Here is a 20,384-nt window from a genome sequence, read left to right on the forward strand (position 1 = left end):
ATTCTAGTCGTGTTTTATGGAACTCCAAAGTGTTCAGAGTCCACCTCAGGCTCTCTTCCTGGGAGGTGCCTCCAGGTTAGCCCGTGCAAAGACACTGGTTCCCAGTGTCTCCTGCTGGTAAAGGGATTCCTGGGTTGTTTCCACGTGTTGACAGAAATTCTTGGAAGATGGGGCTGTGTGACTAAGAGACACACAAGGCAAGCCTAGCCACATTCCCCAACACACCCAAAGGAGAAAGAACCAAGAGGACAGGAACAAGCCTCACCCAGTCCTGAGAAACACAAGGAAATACAGTAAAGAAAATGTTTTGTTTGTTTGGATTTCTCCTTTTTCTTAGAAAAGGGTAAATGCTCTCCATCCTAGACATAAGACATAAAAAAAAAAAAAAAAGATTAGCACGGTGGAAGGAGAGAACTGACTTTTCTCAAGTTGTCTCTGGCCCCTACCCGTGTGCTGTGGCATGCATCTCTCCCATCCTCACAATGAATATATTTAAAATGTAATAATAATAAAATCAACAAAATGAAGACAGGCTCCTTGCCCCCAGAATCAAAGGAGGCAATTTAAAAATTACCAAGCTTGTAAATAGTTAAAATCTCTGAAAACAAGCTGCCGAAAAATAACCTCACATTAAAACTGCCTGTGACCACTAGGGACTGATCAAGTATTAAGAATAAAATAAAATAAAAATTAAACCAGTTGGTTGTGGCACACACCTTTAATCCCAGCACTCGGATCTCCGTGAGTTTGAGGCCAGCCTGGTCTACAAAGCGTTTGCCAGGACAGCTAGGGCTGTTACACAGAGAAACCCTGTCTCTAAAAAACAAACAAAACAAAGAACAACAACAAAACCACCAAAAAAACAAAATACACGGAAAAAGCCGGGTATGGTGGCTCACGGCTTTAATCCCAGCACTCAGGAGGCGCAGGCAGGCAGATCTCTGCGAGTTTGAGGTCAGCCTGGTCTACAGAGTGAGTGCCAGGCTTCAGACTAAGCACCTATTTGAAACAGAAGAAAACATGGAAAAGAGCTGAGGTATAACTCCACAGAAGAGTGACTGACTGCCTAGCACGCTTCAGGGCCTGGGTTTCATCCCCAGCCCTGCAAAACCAAAAGCAAACAAACAACAAAACTTCTTCTGCAGCAAAGCTTTGCTGCGTCACCTCTGGGTGCCGCGGGCCAGGTGCAGAGCAAGTCTGTAGCAGACAGGCTGTAAGAGGCCTTGAGAGCACACCTGCTATTACGTGTGACGTGACGGACGGTAAGAGAAGGAAGGCATGCACTTAACTCTGCAAGCACGTACTTAAAGAAATGCCGAGATGAGCTGACGTGGCTGACTGGGGTTTTCCTCTGATTTACGTGTGAGTGTGTGCACACGTCTTTTGTGTGTGTGCGTCTTGTGTGTCTTTGTGTGTGTGTGCATGTCTTTTGTGTGTGTGCGTCTTGTGTGTCTTTGTGTGTGTGTGTGTGTGTGTGTGTGTGTGCGTCCCTCACAAAATAAATGTAAAAAACTAAAATTAGTTCTTCAAGCCAGGTATGGAGGCACATGCCTTCAATTCCAGCACTCTGGAGGCAGAGGCAGGCAGATCTTTGTGAGTTCAAGGACAGTCTGGTCTATAAAGCTACACAGAGAAACCCTGTCTCAAAAAGCAAAACAAATAAAAAGGAAAAGGAAAGAAAACCAATTTTCTGGTGCTGTTTTATCATTCTGTTCTTTAAGCAAAGCAAAGGAAAAAGGCGGGCAACGTGCAATACAACCAGTCTACACATAAATCCTTCAATTGCTGAAAGCCGCCCGACCCAGAGCACCCACAGCGGAGAGTGGCTGGAAAGTCTGGGCACTCAACACTCTCACAAGCTGCACGTCCCACCCACGACCTGGTACACTGGTAATGGCCAGGCCTTAGAAACTCCTCTGACTTAAGAGGCCACAGTCAGTACTTCACCGTCTTAAAAGACCCCTTCCCTCCTGTGACGAGCTTGAGGGGCCCCAGTCACTGCTGCCTCAGAGTCTCCAGGTTCGTATCTGCGGCGCCATCTGGCTGCTGTCAGCCACAGCAGTTAATTATGTCAGTAAGCAGCTTCAAGGACGGCCTCTACATGGTTATTACATGCTGAGCACACACAGAACAGGCTGTTCTGGTTCCCCAGGCTCTCCTGAACGAGAGGCAGCTCTGAGGGCAAGAAGGTGAGGACAACGGGTCAGACTCCAAGAGTCTAACGGCAGCTGCACCACCTGCTGGCCTGCTGTGCCCCTCTGCAGTGAGCAAACTGTTCAATGCTCTTCCCCCATGACGTCACTGTAAAATTCTCCACCCTCTCTCTAAGTGAAATTCCCCGATGCTTGACTTTGAAATAAATTTACTCACAGGAATACATCTCTAGGTTTACCAACTCCCAAACAGCTTTAAGATAATTTGTGTTTTAGGGGAAACGAACACCGCCGAGTAACTAACTGAATTCCAGATGGCCTAGACACAGGCAGCTGGGAGCAGCCTAGGTCCCTCCTCCTCACCTGGACAATAGCGGCTTCGTTGTCGGCCAGTCCTAGTAAGAAGATCCTCACTTTGTCGATCTTCACCGGAACTGTCCTCCCTCTCCACTCCACCTCACTCATGGTGGCTGCCTGCTTGGCCCGCGTCTGAGTGATCAAGGCCTGCAAAGCAGTTTTAAGAAGTTAAAGCCTCTGGAGGGTGTTGGTGGCACACGCCTTTAGTCCCAGCACTCAGGAGGCAGAGGCAGACAGATCTCTGAGAGTTCGATGCCGGCCTGGTCTACAGAGCTACACAGAGAAACCCTGTCCTGAAAAAAAAATAGCTAAAGCTGTTATGGTGGCTGTGTGACAGGTGAAAATAGTGCCACCTACCAGCTGTCTCCTCCCACAACCAACACGGTACATCCTGAGAGCAGACAAGATTTCTACTTATTTAAATTTTCTCTGGTACCATGAATTTTAGTTCATGGAAAGTCAAAATTCTTCCCCCAATTTTCTCTATGAATCCATGTTATTTGCTCAGGAAGGAAAATAGAGTTGCCAGGTATAATGGGTCACATCTGTAATCCCAACACTTACAAGGCTGAGCAGGACTACCACGAGTTCAAGATCAGCATACAGAATGGGCCTGAAAACGCACACGCACACACACACTCACACGAGTGCACGCACACATGCGCGCACACACACACACACTCCCGCACACATGCGTGTGCTGTGTAAAAATTAGGGGAAAGGTCTCCAGGCATGGTGGTGCACACCTTAATCCTAACACTTAGGAGGCAGAGGCAGGTGGATCTCTACGAGCTCAAAGCCAGCCTTGTCTACATAGCAAGATCTAGGCTATCAAAAGCTACATAGTGAGATATAAATCAAGGTAGTGGCATATGCCTTGGATCCTAGCACTCAGGGGGCAGGGTTAGTCGGATCTCTGTGAGTTCCAAGCCAGCCAGATTTACACACACACACACACACACACAAAGTACACATATATAAATATGCATGTTGACAGTAAATATACATATAAGTTAAATACTCAAATATTTAGGGAACAGGCTTTTTTAATGTACATACAACCATAAACATACATATATCAATAGTAATTAACATATGTATTAATTACATAATATGTCCAGACCTTTTCAAGCCACTGTTCCCAAACAAGCATATCTTAGATTACCTCCAGTTTTTCAGCAAGGAGCCCCTCTGTGCCTCCAGATCTCAGTCTCATCTGCATGAGTTCATTGATAGCTGACTGGTCCCCTGGGAGACAGAGAGAGGGGAAAATCTTTTTCTAGAGTGACAGTGCCTTTGCCTCTGGTGAAGCAGACCCACACAATGGTCCTCAACACTATCTGCTCTGAAGATGAATTTTCAAAAGGAACTGACTGGGACATTAAAAACACTGGTGATCACGGACTTTGGACTCCCATAGAACAATGTGAGGTGCACTCTCACCCTGAACTCTTGGGGAAGGGTCTAGGCCCTGCCCTATATGAAATGACAGACTATGGACACCCCCATGTAGGGCCTCACCCTCCCTGGGGGAATGAGGGGATAACGGGGGGGGGGGGTTTGAGGGGAGGGCATGGGAGGAGGGGAGGGAAAGGGAGAGAGACCTGGAACTGACTTGTGAAGCAACCTTGTTTCTTATCTAAATTTAAACTGGAAAAGGAAAAAAAAAGAAAAAAAAAAACACTGGTGATAATGTCGGGTACATGGCATTACACTGGTCTAGCTGAGCCCCAGATTAATTATGGACTTTGAGACAGTATGGCATGTTAAGGGGGGGCGTAGGGGTGGGGTGTGGGGGGTGGAGAGCTGGCTCAGGAGTAAGGGTTCTGCTGCCCTTACAGAGGCCCTGGGCTCAGTTCCCAGCACCCTATTAGGCAGCTCATGATCAGCTTCCCTAGCCGAGGGATCTGATCCCTCCTCTTGCCTCTTCAGGCAATGCATGCATGTATGTACATAAACTCAGGCAGGCGCCCGGCGTTGGTGGCGCACGTCTTTAATCCCAGCACTCGGGAGGCAGAGGCAGGCGGATCTCTGTGAGTTCCAGGCCAGCCTGGTCTACAGAGTGAGTTCCAGGACAGCCTCCAAAGCCAGAGAAACCTTGTCTCGAAAAACCAAAAAAAAAAAAAAAAAAAAACTCAGGCAGGCACAAACACACATCTTCAAGGAAAAAAGTCCCACTCTGTGGGAGATGACAGGAAGGGAGGCTATGCAGGTGTGGGTTCAGAAAGTATATAAAAATTCTCTCTTTCAGCCGAGCGTTGGTGGCGCACGCCTTTAATCCCAGCACTTGGGAGGCAGAGACAGGCGGATCTTTGTGAGTTCGAGGCCAGCCTGGTCTACAAGAGCTAGTTCCAGGACAGCCTCCTAAGTCACAGAGAAACCCTGTCTCGAAAAACCAAAAAAAAAAAAAAAAAATTCTCTCTTTCACTTAGCTTCAAGGTACCTGAAACTCTCCCCAAAAAGTAAAAGATGCACTGGCTGGAGAATGTTTGAGGAGTAGAGAAGACAAAGGGATGTGAACAGAAGCCAAAGAGCCAAGATCTGTAGGCTGAGGTGAGGCTCACCACCACCACCACCATCATCACCATCACCACCTGCATCATCACCACCATCATCACCATCATCACCACCTCCATCATCACCACCATCATCACCATCATCATCACCTCCATCATCACCACCATCACCACCTCCATCATCACCATCATCATCACCTCCATCATCACCACCTCCATCATCACCATCATCACCACCATCACCACCTCCATCATCACCACCATCATCACCATCATCACCACCATCACCACCTCCATCATCACCACCATCATCACCATCATCACCATCATCACCATCACCACCACCATCCTGTGTGTGTGTGTGGGGGGGTCATTGCCACAGTGCACATCAGACAGCTCTACTTTTGCTATCTTCAAAACTGAGGCCGAGCTGGGCGTTGGTGGCGCACGCACTGAGGCCGAGCCAGGTACAGTAGTGGTGCACACCTTTAATCCCAGAGGCAGGCGGATCTCTGTGAGTGTGAGGTCAGTCTGGTCTACAGAGTGAGACCCAAAACCAGACAAACAAACAAACACCCTCAGGCCAAGGATGGATATTAAGACACGGAGAGTCACATAAGCGCCTGCTCACCAATATTATAAGCACAGTAGCGGATGTTGGGCGAGATCTCTTCTACCCGCTGGTTATACAGCACAGCCTGCTCCTCTGTGAATGCACTGGCAAGCTTCTCATAGATAGTTCTGCGAGCAAAGAAACGGCACACATTACAGCAGCCATATTTTAGAAAAACGAACCCACAAGGACCAAGTGGACAAAACCAAAACACACGCCCTTTGAAGGTATGTTATTGACTACCAGCGTAGCGTAGTCTGAAGATAAAGAGAATAAATTTTCTACAGGGAAAGCAGACGGTCCTAACTTGCACAGACAGTAACAGGGTGTGCAGCACGACTGTGACTTCAATAGAGCCGCGGTTGTTCTGAACTGGAGACTTACTTGCACTTGTTAAAAGCCTCGATGGCAGCTTTCCATTCCTGATGCTCAAAGCGCAACATCCCCGAGAGGTAAGCAGTGTAGGCCTGTAGGGGGCGGAAAGAGCCGCTCAGCAAGAAGCTTCCGGATGTGCTCTGGGTACCATGGGAGGGGTCTAGGGCCTGGGACACCCTAGGCAGGTACTCCACCACCGCTTCATACTTAGCCTACAAAGAGCTGTCAGCACAAATGACCAACTCTCTAGCCCCATGAGCCCAGGTGACTTCTAACTATGACAACAGCACCAGCATAGACACATTCACGGTGACTTTCTCTTTCTCTTTTCTGAAAACAAGGTCTCACCAAGCAGCTCTGGCTGGGGCTGGAGTTCACTATGGAGACCAAGCTGGCCTTGAGCTTACAGAGTTCCACCTGCCTCTGTCTGCTGAATGCTGCTATTAAAAGCGTGTGTCATCATGCCTTGAAATCAGGTTAACTTTTTATTCTTATTCAAATGTGTGTGGGTGTTTTGCCTGCATATACGCCTGTGTATCACATGTCTGTCTGCCTGGTGCTGATGAAGGCCAGAGAGGGCATCGGAGCCCTTGGTGTTACAGACAGTTGTGGACTGGGCGCTGGGAATTGAGCCAGAATCTCTGTAAGAGCAGCCAGTGCTTGTAACTACTGAGCCACATCTCTCCAGACCCATCAAGTTGACTTTCAAGGAGAAAAATGTAGTTAAATGACAAAGTGTGATACATGGGTTATTTTTTTGTTTTGTTTTGTTTTTGTTTTTCGAGACAGGGTTTCTCTGTGGCTTTGGAGGCTGTCCTGGAACTAGCTCTTGTAGACCAGGCTGGCCTCGAACTCACAGAGATCCACCTGCCTCTGCCTCCCAAGTGCTGGGATTAAAGGCGTGCGCCACCAACGCCCGGCCACATGGGTTATTTTTATACTTCATTTCTTCCCAGGTGAGAACTTCAAAATAAAGGACACCTGATGCACAGCTCAGGGCAGAGTATCTTCTATCTATCTATCTATCTATCTATCTATCTATCTATCTATCTATCTATCTATCTATCTTTTATGTGCACTGGTAGTTTGGGTTTTTTTGTTTGTTTGTTTGTTTGTTTTGTTTTTTCAAGACAAGGTTTCTCTGTATTGTTTTGGAGGCTGTCCTGGAACTCACTCTGTAGACCAGGGTGGCCTAGAACTCACAGAGATCCTCCTGCCTCTGCCTCCCGAGTGCTGGGGTTAAAGGTGTGCGCCACCAACGCCTGGCGCTGCACTGGTGTTTTGCCTGCATGTATTTGTCAGATCCCTGGAACTGGAATTGCAGACAGTTTTGAGCTGCCATGTCAGTGCTCTTCACTGCTGAGCAATCTCTCCAGCTCCCATGGGCAAAGTATCTTACTCACTTCATTTCACTTAACAGTCAGTTTCTACACCATCCCATAGCATTAGAGGCTCAACACTGGGCCTTGGAGATGCTCAGCAGGCAAAAGTGTTTCTGTGTAAGCCTGAGTTTGAGCCCTGGACCCCAAACCCCCATTTTCTTATCTCTGTAAATGTGTCATTGCACAAGCGCATTTGCACTCATATGCAGACACAGCAGATGCAATAATAACTTTCTGCTAAGGTCCAATACTTCCAGGCATGGCAATACACACTTTAAAATCCGAGAGCATTCAAGAGAGAGACGGAGGCAGGGGAGTGAGAGGCTGATGTCAACCTGGACGGAAAGCCTTGCACTCTCTACTCCAGAAGGAAAAGAGCGGAATTCATGACTGTAACCTCAGGATATGTTCAGGCTTGGTTATAAAGTGAGTTCAAGTTAAGCCTGGACTATATACGCAGAGCTGGAGAGACAGCTCAGCAGTTAGGATAGTTAAGAGCACTGCCTGATCCTCCAGAGGACTCAGTGCATTTTCTAACACCCATATGGCAGGCAGCTCACAACTGTCTGTAACTCAGAACAACACACTCTTCTGGCCCCTGTGGGTACCAAGCACACACACACACTGTGCACAGACATACAAGCAGCTAAAATACCCATACACATAAAATAATAAAAACATAAACGGGCTGAATAACCTTTAGTATCTACCATCCCCAACATGCCCAGAGGATGCACACGTAAAATTACTTAAAATATATTGAGTATAACCTTTGTTATCTATCATCTCTAAAAACAAATTCATTGCCAAAAATACTCCTGGGAATTCTCCCAGGTATAAAATATAGAACTTTCTACTTATGCACTAAAATAAGCCTGGTTATTAACAAAAGATTGGAGCTAATTATAAAACCCTCAGAGCTGAGAGACAGGAGGCACTAACTTCACCCTTTCAGAGTGAGGTCAGGGGGGAGCTCACAGAGCGCATGCCTAGCCACAGGAGGCCCTGCTCTGTTTAGCTGTAGTTTTAAAGTCACGTCGCTGATCTCCACATAAAGTAAAACTGAGTGTGAAGACAGTGACCTGAGCCTCTAGCTTCGTCTTGGCATCCACGCGGTTGCTCTCACACAAGCGCTCCAGCTCCTCGGCATGCTTCACGGCCTTGCGAAGACGAGACAGCAGGTGAAAGCGTTTTCGGGGCTCGGTGTTGGCTTCCTGCTTGAGCTGCATGGCATAGCTCCAGGCTCTCTCTGCATCCATCAGGACCAGCAACAAGTACCTACACCAGACGGTTGGGAGAGAACAAAGGCTGGGAACGCCGGGCCCAAACACATCCTCGGCTTCCCAGCTCCCTCCGCCCTCCCTCAGGACGCCTTCCTCACAGCACCAGTTCCAAGTCAGCACCCTCCACCTGGCTTCTGATCACCTCCAATTAGGCCAGCCTAGGACTGGAACCCAGCTAGAAATCACGTGGCAGGATATTACGGTGGGCATGGTGGTGGCCACTGATAACTCGAGCACTTAGGAGGCCGAGGCAGGATGATTATAAATTTCAGACAAGCCCAGGCTACAAAGTGAGACCCTATCTCAAAACAAGCAAGCAAACATACCAAAACTTCAAAAACAAAGTTATGTTAAGAGTGATGAACCAGGGGCTGGAGAGATGGCTCAGAGGTTAAGAGCACTGGCTGCTAGGTCCTGAGTTCAATTCCCAGCAACCTCATAGTGGTTCACAACCATCTATAATGAAATCTGGTGTCCTCTTCTGGTGTGCAGGCATATATATAGACAGAATACTATATACACAATAAATAAATTAAAAAAAAAAAGAAGCCGGGCGTTTGTGGCACACACCTTTAATCCCAGCACTCGGGAGGCAGAGGCAGGTGGATCTCTATGAGTTCGAGACCAAGCCTGGTCTACTGAGCGAGTTCCAGAACAGTCTCCAAAACAATACAGAGAAACCCTATCTTGAAAAACCAAAAAAACAAACAAACAAAAAAAGAGTGCTGAGCCACTGCACTGGAGTCCTCCCCCCGCCCTCACTGTGCAGCTGTAAGGACACCAACCTTTCTGCACTGATACACCTGACACAGACCACAGTGGCACTTCCTGAGGTGTCAGTAACCTGAGTCTGTTAGGATCCTCAGGAATCTTTTCTGGTTTCTTGAGACAGGGTTTCTCTGTGTAGTCCTGGCTGTGCTGGAACTCACGGAGATTCACCCACCTCCTTCTCCCAAGTACCGGGATTAAAGGCGTGCACCACTACACCTGGCTATCAGACTTTTCTTACTAAAAGGACCCATACTTTGGGTTCTGAAGGCCTCAGGTCTATGTAAACAATACTTAAATGAAGTAAACAAAACGTGTGTGTGTGTGTGTGTGTGTGTGTGTGTGTGTGGTCTCTATACACCTGTGTGTGCATGTGTGTGGTATGTGTGTGTATGTAGTCTATGTACCTGTGTGTGTGCATGTCTAGGTGCATGCGCTCAGAGGTCAGAGGTCAACACTGGGTGTAATCTCCACCTTATTTTTTGAGACAGTCTCTTGCTAAGCTGGAGCTCACTGACCAGCTGGACTCGCTCGATAGCAAATCACAAGGGTCCTGCTGCTCACACCTTTCCTGGGGTGGGTGACCCCCCAGCTATCTACTGGAGTGTTGGGGATCAAAACTCAAGCTCACATGTTTGCATGGAAGCACTCCAGCAAGAAGCTGCCTCTCTAGCCTACAACGGGAGGCACAGAACAACTTGGTCCACACTGACACCTCTTCACACACTAACTTTCTTGGGGGGAGAGGGCAGCAATCTTAGATCCCGCCTCGTATACCCCACGCTGCTCTCAGATTCACCGCGGAGCCAAGGCGACCCTGAACTCTTGATCCTTTGCCTCCCTTTCCCAAGTGTTGGGATTCCAGGGTTCTGACAGGCACTCCACCAACTGAACTACACCCCGCCCCCAGCACAGCTGGAGCAAGCTACCGGATGCCTCTTCACCTACAGACGCAGGAATAGCGCGCACAGCTGCCCCACAGAGCCAGACTGCTCAGGGCACACGAGAGGCTCGCACTGCTCAGCGCACACGAGAGAATTCAAGGGCTGGGCGCGCTGGCTGGCACTGCTCAGGGCACACGAGAGGCTCGCACTGCTCAGCGCAGGTGTCAGCACCTGTTATCAGTCAGGAGCTCCTCGGTTACTTTCTTTCCAGTGAATTTGTGTCTGTTCCCCATCTTAAAGTTGAGTGTTTTCCGGAGACGCCTTTGTCTTCGAGAACAGTAGCCCCTGTGATGAAACAGAGAACAGGATCCATTCAGCCCAGCTGTAGCACTCTGTACAGAACATTCTATAAGAAAGTAAGTGCAAAGGGTTAGAGGACTGCTTATGGTGGCCGCTGACATGTCACCTGACAAACAGCTAAGCAACTAACACATACCAGCCAATGTGATTGCTATCCCAGAAAACAGTGACACTCTACAGAGCCATAAATCAAAGTACTAGAGCAACTAATTCACAATATAAATGATTAGCTTTTCCCCACCTTAGTGTTCTGAGATAGGGTCTAACACTACAGCCCAAGCAGGTTTGGAACTCACTAGATAGCCCAGGCTGACTTCAAGTTTCAAGGTAATCCTCCTGCCCGCCTCCATTTATCAAGTGTTAGGATTACATGTGTGGGCCACATTTGTTACTTAAAATATTTAAGTATTACCCCATTATCACAGACTTTTAGGATTCTTTTAAATGTTTATATGTGTGGGTATTGTGCCTACATGTATGTCTGTGCACCACTTGTGTGACTGGTCCCCTCACAGGCCAGAAGCGGGGGTCAGATCCCTGAGACTGGAGTTAGTCAGTTGTGAGCCGTCACATGGGTGGTGGGACTAAGCTGGGGTCCTCTGGAGGAGCAGGCAGTGCTCTTAACTGCTGAGCCATGTCTCCAGTCTCCAGAATCACACACAGTCTTAAAAGCTACCAGGACACAGACTTCTAAACACCAGCACCAGGCGTGGCGGTGCAGACAGCACTGAGAGCGAGGCAGGAGGAGCAGGAGTTCAAAGCCAACCCTGTCTACACAGTCAGCCTGAGCTGTGAGACCCTATCCCAAAACCCCAAATAAATAATCAGGTAGTAAAGTCTAAGTCTGAAATCCATCAACATGTCCGTGATACCTACTTACCTCTAGGTCTCTAGGATAACAAGAAAGATTTCTTCATTTGGGGGCCTGGAGAGACGGCTCAGTGGTTAAGAGCACTGGCTGCTCTTCCACAGGACCTGGATTCAATTCCCAGCACCCACATGACAGCTCACAACTGTCTGCAACTCCCATTCTAGGGCATCCTCACACAGACATACATTCACATAAAATAAAAATAAATAAAGCTTTTAAGAATTCATTCATTTGGTTCCACTGTTATAACAGTTTACAAAGACAGAGCCAGCCTGGCTCCTTGGATGGAGAGTTACCAAATAAGGGTAACTACAGTCTCTGCCTACAGAGCACGGAGCTGGGCCGGCTCTGCTGTCGGCAGCACACTGGGGTACAGTTCACCTGCTGCTGCAGGGAGGAGAGAGAGAGGCAGTCTGGACGTGGAGGTGCGGCCGGCGCGAGCTCACAGCTGTGGGTGGCAGCAGGTGCTGCGCCAGACAAGTCCAGAGCTGCTCAAGCGCCAGCATCGGGGCAGCAACAACAGTGTATGTTCACAGGCAACTGTCAGCCCGGTGAGCTTACGCTCATGAAAATCTGCCGTGTGAGAAAACCCAACAATCACCAAGCCTGGTCACACAACTGGGATGCCGAAGTCACGTGACTAGACAGTACCCAAAAGCAACCCTAAACCAGGAAAGAGCGCCCAGAGCCCCTCCGGTGAGGGGGCAGTTCAGCACACACAGGACACTTCGCAGGCTGCCAGGGTACGCTGGTGCGGGAGACCCAGTGAGTCTGGGCTCACTCCGTACAAAGGGCCGTGTGAGATGCAGGCTCGCACAGGCTAACTCTTTCTGTCCCTAGAACAGAACTCGCTGAACTTCTCTGCCTCCTCACTCTCCTCACACTACTCCACTCCCCCGAACCCTAGTAACTCTTCCTCTCATGTCATCAATAAAGCCAAAACTGCGGCCAGGGAGATGGCTCAGTGAGAAAAGACATCAGCTGACAAGTTCCATCCTTGAGACTCACATGGTAGAAGGAGGGAACCGACTTCCTCAAGCTGTCCCCTTGATCTCTCTACACGTGGGCCTCAGCAAACATGTACCACATGCAAACCCATGTGAACACAAATAAATAAAAATATGCTAAAAAAGAGGCAGCCAGGAAGATGACCCGCTGGTTAAGGTCACTTCCTGCTCTTCCAGAGGACCCGTGCTCAGTTCCCAGCACCGCATCCGGTGGTTGGTTCGTAACCACCTCCAGCAGTGACTCTAGTTCCAGGGGAGCCAACCCCCTCCTCTGTACTCCATGGGCACCTGCTATGAGACCCCTGGGGGCCGCGTTAGACAGCTGCGAGTCCAGCCAGCCCCAGCCACATAGTGAGACGCTGCCTCACAGGAACGAACACAACGGCAGGCAGAGCACTCGCCAAAGTGTCAGGGTTCTCTGTTCAGCCTCCGGACCATACAACAAGCAAAACCAAACAACCTGAGACTGCCAGTTCAAGGCTAGCCTGGGCTACATAGCAATAATTCTGAGGGCAGAATCATATAGTGAGACTATCTCAAAAATACAAAAACAAAAACACAAAACAACAAAAACAGGCAGACCAAGCACTTGGCAGGTGACAAGACAGCAAGCTGAGGCCAGTGTGGACTACATAGCCCCTGTTTCAAAAAAACTACCCAAACTACATACCTAAGACCCATGGGCTCTGAGTCGAGGCTGTAGATTAGTAACAAGACTCTTGCCAAGCATGCAACGGCCCTGGGTTCAATCCCAATAAAAATAAAGTTGCATTTGAAGGGTGCGTTCTATCATATGCAAAAATGTGACTACAGAATTCCTGGCTTAGTGAGGGACGACTCGGTCAGTTACGGGAAGAGCCCAGCTGAAAGGGTCTCTGCTAACCAAGCCTGAGTCAACTTAGACATCAAAATATTAGCTTCTAAGTCATGAAATCAGCTGGACACTATGAGTAGACAAGCCTAACGCTAGGCAGTCACAAAGTGAGAGACGCTGCAGAACCCTGACTTCTTGGTCACAGGCCACAGCAGACCTCGGATGCACACAACCACACGCGTACAGCGTCTGCCTCAAGGTCTGTCTGTGCACGAGACGCATGCAGGGCTGGCGGGGGGCTTTCAACGCCCCCTCCCAGACTGTGAACATCTGGGAATCAAACCCTGGTCCTCTGGGGCCTAACCACTGAGCCACAAAATTTTGAGCCCTAATAAAATTTTTAAATTATGCTGGGCGGTGATACAGGCCTTCAACATCCCAGCACTGGGGAGGCAGAGGCAAGTGGAGCTCTGTGAGTTTTTGTAGGCCAGCCTGGTCTACATACCAAGTTCCAGGACAGCCAGGATTGTTACCCAGGGAAACCCTGTTTCAACCACTCCCCCACCCATAAAATTATTTAGAAATGACATACCTTTTGAAGACTTACTATTAATGCATTGCTGGACCATCTAGACATACTTTCTGCTACAACAGAGTGAGCAGGAAATTAACGAAAGCAGCTACATTAGAAAATACCATAACTGCCGCCACACGAGGTGTTCAGGACACTGACCTGTACCGCTGGAAGTCTCCGTGCCGTAAGCCATGCTGCTGCTGGGACTCCTTAATAATCTGAAGAACTAGGGCAGAAATCAAGGAAAAGCCTACAGCAGGTTCTCACCCTTCCTAATGCTGCCGCCTTTAATACAGTTGCTCATGCTGCGGCGACCCCAACCATAAAATTACTTTCGCTGCTAGGTCGTAATTTCAATTTTGCTATTGTTATGAATTATAATGTGGTTATCTGTGTTTTCCAACGGTCATAGATGGCCCCTGTGAATGGGTCCCTGAATCCCCCCCCAGAAAAAGGGGGTCTTGGCTCTTAACCACTGCTAACAGTTGAAACTGAACAGACAGTGCACTAAACACCATTAACCATGGGATTCTTCTGTAACCATTTTTTTTACAGTTATCTTGTCAAAGGACAAGGCTAAGTTTACAGAAAAATGCATTGTCCCAACTGTTACTATTTTCAGACAAAAAGGGAGGGTAGTCCTGGTAGGCAGTGTTGCAACCTAGCAGATTAAATAAAGCTGCTGGATTTCAATGCTGACGCCGAGGTGAGGTCCACTTGGACCTCACAGTACTCACTCATACAGACTGGTTATAAAACAAAAAGAACAACATGACACTACCAGAGCGAAAGACAAAGCTACAAATCCAGGAGGATTTACACGGGAAGCTAATGTTTTCTTCCAGAGATTCCTCTAAGTCATCTCCATTTGGTATGTATCTCAAAAAGCACCTAGGACTAAGGCTTCTAATCTCAAACCTCAGAAGGTACAGAGAGGAGGAGCAGTTCAAGGCCAGACTGGACTACACAGCAAAACTTTGTCTCAAAAACACAAAAACGGGCTGGAGAGACAGCTCAGTGGTTAAGAGCACTGGCTGGTCTTCCAAAGGAATCCAGGTTCAATTCCCAGCACCCACATGGAGGTGCTTAACCATCTATAACTCCAGTTCTAGGGGACCCACAACCTCTTCAAGCCTCTGTGGGGGGCCAGGAACACATGTAGTACACACACGTGTACACACACATACACATATATACATGCCGGAAAACACATACATAAAAATACATTTTAAAATACTTAAAAGAGCCGGGCGTTGGTGGCGCACGCCTTTAATCCCAGCACTCGGGAGGCAGAGGCAGGTGGATCTCTGTGAGTTCGAGGCCAGCCTGGTCTACAGAGTGAGTTCCAGGACAGCCTCCAAAGCCACAGAGAAACCTTGTCTCGAAAAAAACCAAAAAAAAAAAAAAAACTTAAAAGAACACACAGAACCAAAAAAAAAAAAAAAGCCACGTACTACTATTGTAATCACACAAATGCTACACGAACTAATAAAAACTGGAAAATGACTCCTGAGAGCTGGAAAGATTGCTCGGCAGGCAAAGGACTTGTGTCTAAGCCTGAAGACGCCGAGCTGGGATGCCCCAGAACACAGGTTAAAAAGGCCACAGCCAGTGGTTTGGCACAGGTGATTCCCAAAGTTGGGGTGGCAGGAACAGAAAGACCTCTGCGGTGAGTGACCGGGTCTCACAAAGTAAGGCAGCGAGAGCAAGAGAGAGGCATTGCTGACCTCTGCCCTGCGCATACGGCACCGGCGCCCACAGCCGCGCGGACTTAACACCCGAGAAAGGAATTCCTCCGGCTCCTCGTGAATATTCCGACAGGACAGAACACCTCCGGGCCTACACGGACGACCACAAGCTAAGCGGGCGAGCAGCTTTCCTCCCCGGAGGACGGCCACCCCCGCTCTCAAAGCGCCCTACCCGACGGCCGGCGCACTCTCCGGCACCCGACAGCTGTCCGACCGCAGCCCTACGCCGAAAAGTCACGGCTGCAGCTTCCCCTCCACGGCTCGGGGGTGCCAGCCGGGTGCCCTGCGGGGTGGCCGGAGGGTCAACCCCGGCGCGGCCCTCCAAACGGACATCGGAGGGGCGCGACGTGCGGGGAGCCTGCCTGGCGTCTCTCTCTACAAACACCCGGGGGAGAAAAAACCGCTCGGACGCCGAGGACTCTGCGGGGAGGGGAGGAGACCGGGCGCGAGGCAAACCCTGGAGCTGCGAGTGCCAAACACGAGAGCGGCAGAGGCCGCACGCCTCCGGCCCGGCGGCCCCGGGGCCCCTGCAGAGCGACACGTCGTCACTGCCGCGCGGGCCACGGCTCTAGGATACTCTCCAGACTCAGGCTATCCCCGAACTCCTTGTTTGCCTTCGATCCGGCTGAAGGGCGTTCGTTTTCTTTATTCTCGTCTCGTCCACCACCGCCACCGCCGCCGCCGCCGCCTCCGCCACCGCCTCCGCCGCCACCGCCGCCACCGCCGCCGCCGCCACCCGGGACCTGCTTCTCTGCAGCCATCTTGCCCCTGCGCCGCAAAGCAGGATGGGATAGAGCAGGCGAGACGACCCGCGGCGGGAGAGGGAGCGGCACCTTCCTGGCCGCCGGGCCGATGGGACGATGACGGACTTGGCTCGCCGCCGGCCGGCCCGCCGCGGTTTTTTTTTTTTTTTCCTCCTCTCTTCGCAGCCTTGTCGGTGTGCGCCTGCGCGTCCCGGGCGTTAGGAAGGCCAGGGTTAGCCCCACCTCCAGTCCCGCCCCCGCGCAGGAGGACCCGGGAAAGACAGCCCCGCCTCGTGCAGCCCTGCGCCCGGGGAGGGTGGAGGCGCTCGCCCGTTAGCCCCGGCGCTGGGGAGGCTGAGGCTGCAGGGAGGGTTGCCTTAGGGGTCGAGGTCAGCCTGGGTTGCACAGTTGGACCTCATTAAAAAAAAAAATAAATGAACGGAGAAAAAAAAAAAAAGAAGCGAAAGCCTTAAGCACTCGGATTTCTGTTTCAGCTAGGGGAAATCACTGTGAGTTCGAGGCCAGCCTGGTCTACAAGAGCGAGTTCCAGGACAGGCTCCCGGAGTCTTGAGTCCTGAGGCTGTGCCAGACCCTGTGCCAACCGCTGCGGGTGCAAAGCAACTCATTCTCGCCCTGAAACAGTTCCTAGTCTGCGACCATAGGATAGCCACTAAAATGGGCATGGTAGATCAGATCATCCTGCAATCCCAGAATTCAGGGGACTGAGGCAGGAGGGCGTGGAGTTCAGGGCTACCTTGTTAAGTGGTTACACAGAGAAACCCTGACTCAAAACCAAAAGAAAAGGAATACTGATCATGCTTCAGAATGGATGAGCCTTGGGGATGTGACAGTAAGTAGTGAGTGAAAGGAGCCAGATGCAGAAGGACTCATGTTTTATGATTCTGTTTGTGTGGAATGCCTGGACAGAGCAAATACCCAGATCAGAAAGACTGACAGCTAGGTGAGGCATAGGATGCAGTAACTGGATTTAGGAGGTGTGACCCGTAAAGTAGGCAGAGACATGTCCTAAAGCGTCACACCACACCATCGGGATGACTTCTTTCCCAACAAAGAAGGAAACAACATGCATGAGTGAATGCAGTGAGGTCACCATGTGGGTGCTGGGAACAGAACCCTGTTCCTCTGCAAGATCAACGAGTGCTCTTAACCGTGGAGACATCTCTCCACCCTCAGAAATCTTTTTAAAGGAAGTCTTGCCCTCAACAGGAGTTGGGTTCAAGCCCACTCTTCTTGTTCGTTCAACTCAGTCACACCAGCCATGACTTAGGGACACAACCACACTCCTACATTATGGCATCTTTACTTCCTGCTCCCTCCCGCCACAATGGACCTTTTCCTCACTTCTACACATATATTCAAATGTTTGATTGTGTGTGTTTCTTTTTTTAAAGATTCATTTATTTATTTATTTATTACTATGTATACAGCTTTCTGCCTGCATGTAGCCATGTAAGCCAGAAGAGGGTACCAGATTTCATTACAGATGGTTGTGAGTCGACACTTGGTTGCTGGGAATTGAACCCAGGACCCACTGGAAAAGCAGCCAGTGCTCTTAACCTCTGAGCCATCTCTCCAGTCCTTGATTGTGTGTTTATAAGTGGAGTTTCTCTGTGTCCCTGCAGCTGCTCTCAAACAACCACACAGACTTATTATTAATTATAAAGCTCAGCCAATAGTGTAGATTTGTTTTTAACTTGCTCTTGTAATTTAAATTACCCCATGTCTATTAATCTATGTGCTGCCCCGAGGTTGGCTTACCTCATCTATGAAATTCCCATGTTTCTTCCTCCATGTCTGGCTCAAACTCTCATGGCTCCCTGCCTCCACGCTTTCTTCTTCCCAGCATCCTCTCTAACCCCAAGATCCTGTCCAGCCATCGGCCAGTCAGCTTGTTATTAACAGTGAGAGCAGGGGGGCTGGAGAGATGGCTCAGATGTTAAGAGCACTGACTGCTCTTCCAGAGGTCCTGAGTTCAAGTCAAGTGCTTGCTCCATGTCTGAGTCAACCAGCCCTGCTTTAGGGAAAGAATGTTCATGGCTAAGATCTGAATGGGTAACGCGATCTGATCCATTAATGAGCTGGTTTCCAGTTTCGCATCTCCCTGTATTTGACTGTGTGTGGGAGTGGAGTGTCTGTGCCTGTGCCCCATGGAGAAGAGGAAGGTGTTGGACCTCCTGGAACTGGAGTTACGGATGGTTGTGAGTGCTGACGTGGGTGATGGGAACTGAACCTGGGTCCTCTGCAAGAGCAACCAGTGCTCTTAAAGACTGGCCCATTGGAGGCTGGGGAGATGGGTCAGTGGTTAAGAGCACTGACTGCTCTTCCTGAGGTCCAGAGTTCAATTCCTGACAACCACCTTGAGTGAGATCTGGTGCCCTCTGCTGGTCTACAGAGCACATGCAGACAGAAGACTGTATACATAATAAATAAAATCTTAGGAAAAAAAAAAGATTGGGCTATCATTCTTACCTCACACTTCTTTGAAGGCAGGGTTCTCAGGCCCATTCCATCCCAGACAAGGGAAGTAGGTGAAGGTCACAGGCACTTCTGACGATTGAAGGAGACCTCTGAAGATGTTGGGGAAAAGGGTGTCTCTCCTGGACCCAGGATTAGGCACAAACCATTCCCAAACACCTGTTTTCATGGAGAGAGCCTTTATTAAGCAGGGAGTAGGGGGGTTGGGGGTAAGGGCGGGTTGAGGGGGTTTAAAATGACTCAGGCACAAAACAGTAGCAAATGTAGTTGTCATTTGTTTTGTTTTGTTTTGTTTTTCCAGATAGCGGTTCTATGTAGCCGTGTCCTGGAACTCACTCTGTAGACCAGGCTGTCCTTGAACACAGAGATCCACCTGCCTCTGCCTCCCGAGTGCTGGGATCAAAGGTGTGCGCCACCACTGCCTGGTTGCAGGTATATTTTTAAGAGGAGAGAAAGGGAGGTCTGTGCTAGAATGGGCTAGGATGGGGTGGTAAAGGTACAGAGGATGGGGGGTGTTTGTCCTGGAGGGACAGAGGACCACCTCTAGATGGAGAGGAGACAGACGTGGCACATAGGAAAATGGCGGTTTATAAAGGGAAAGGGGGAGGGACTGGAGAGATGGCTCAGAGGTTAAGAGCACTGACTGCTCTTCCAGAGGACCTGAGTTCAATTCCCAGCAACCACATGGTGGCTCACAACCACCTACAATAGGATCTGATGCCCTCTTCTGGCATGCAGGTATATATATGCAGAGCATTCATATTCATAAAATATAAACAATAAAATCTTTAAAAAAGATACTCCTATCAAAAAAAGGGGGGAAAGGGGAAACCCAATAGTCTGATGAGGCGCTTAATTTTAATTGGGCATGTTAATTAGGCAAGCCATGGGTGCGGGTTGATTGCTGGGTTTGGAGTCAGCGACAGGAGGGGGGGAATAGGGGAATAGACCCTGGGGGTTAGGTTCAGGAAGGGAATGGGAAGAGGGGCAAGGTTTGCCAGGGCAGGGGGGCGCCCCGGTGACCCAGTGTCCCTTCAGCATTTGTATGCGGTCAGTGAACTGCGTTAAGATCGAGGGAAAACATTTGGTGGGTGGTAAAAGGGGGAGTGAGATGAAAATATCCATCCTGGCCAAGCATGTTGGTGTGTGGCTGTAATCCCAACAGCAGAGACTGAGGCAGAAGGGTTTGAGTTCAAGGCCAATTTGAGGCACCCAGTCTCAAAACAAACAAAAGTCCTTCCTTCCCTCCTCCTCAGGGTTACTCTCCGGAGTTCCTGTGCGGCAGGGTGAGGAGCTCCCAGGAGTTAGAATTGGAAAGAGGCAAGGAATGGCTGACCATTCCGCTTTGCCAACTGTGTGTGCTGGGAGCTGGGCAACCAACCACGGCGCCTGCACCTGGTAGTGGGGTGGATCTCTCAAATCAAGGGCTCTCCTGTGCGC

General features: G+C 49.6%; 1 protein-coding gene across 1 annotated transcript in view; it reads right to left on the minus strand.

The window, feature by feature from the left end:
* Positions 1–16,481, minus strand: part of Srp68 (signal recognition particle 68) — a 32,365-nt gene extending 15,884 nt beyond the window's left edge. Inside the window, exons 1-8 of the mRNA XM_040750078.1 lie at positions 16,283–16,481; positions 14,117–14,183; positions 10,563–10,676; positions 8,479–8,674; positions 6,024–6,106; positions 5,658–5,767; positions 3,676–3,758; positions 2,517–2,657 (exon numbers count right to left, since the gene is read on the minus strand). Of these exons, the coding sequence (XP_040606012.1) occupies positions 2,517–2,657; positions 3,676–3,758; positions 5,658–5,767; positions 6,024–6,106; positions 8,479–8,674; positions 10,563–10,676; positions 14,117–14,183; positions 16,283–16,466 (978 nt within the window). The 5' untranslated portion in view covers positions 16,467–16,481. The remainder of the gene's footprint in view (positions 1–2,516; positions 2,658–3,675; positions 3,759–5,657; positions 5,768–6,023; positions 6,107–8,478; positions 8,675–10,562; positions 10,677–14,116; positions 14,184–16,282) is intronic.
* Positions 16,482–20,384: the final 3,903 nt, after the last annotated feature.

The sequence above is a fragment of the Mesocricetus auratus genome, unplaced genomic scaffold (assembly GCF_017639785.1).
Source record: "Mesocricetus auratus isolate SY011 unplaced genomic scaffold, BCM_Maur_2.0 Super-Scaffold_100007, whole genome shotgun sequence".
Taxonomy (NCBI): domain Eukaryota; kingdom Metazoa; phylum Chordata; class Mammalia; order Rodentia; family Cricetidae; genus Mesocricetus; species Mesocricetus auratus.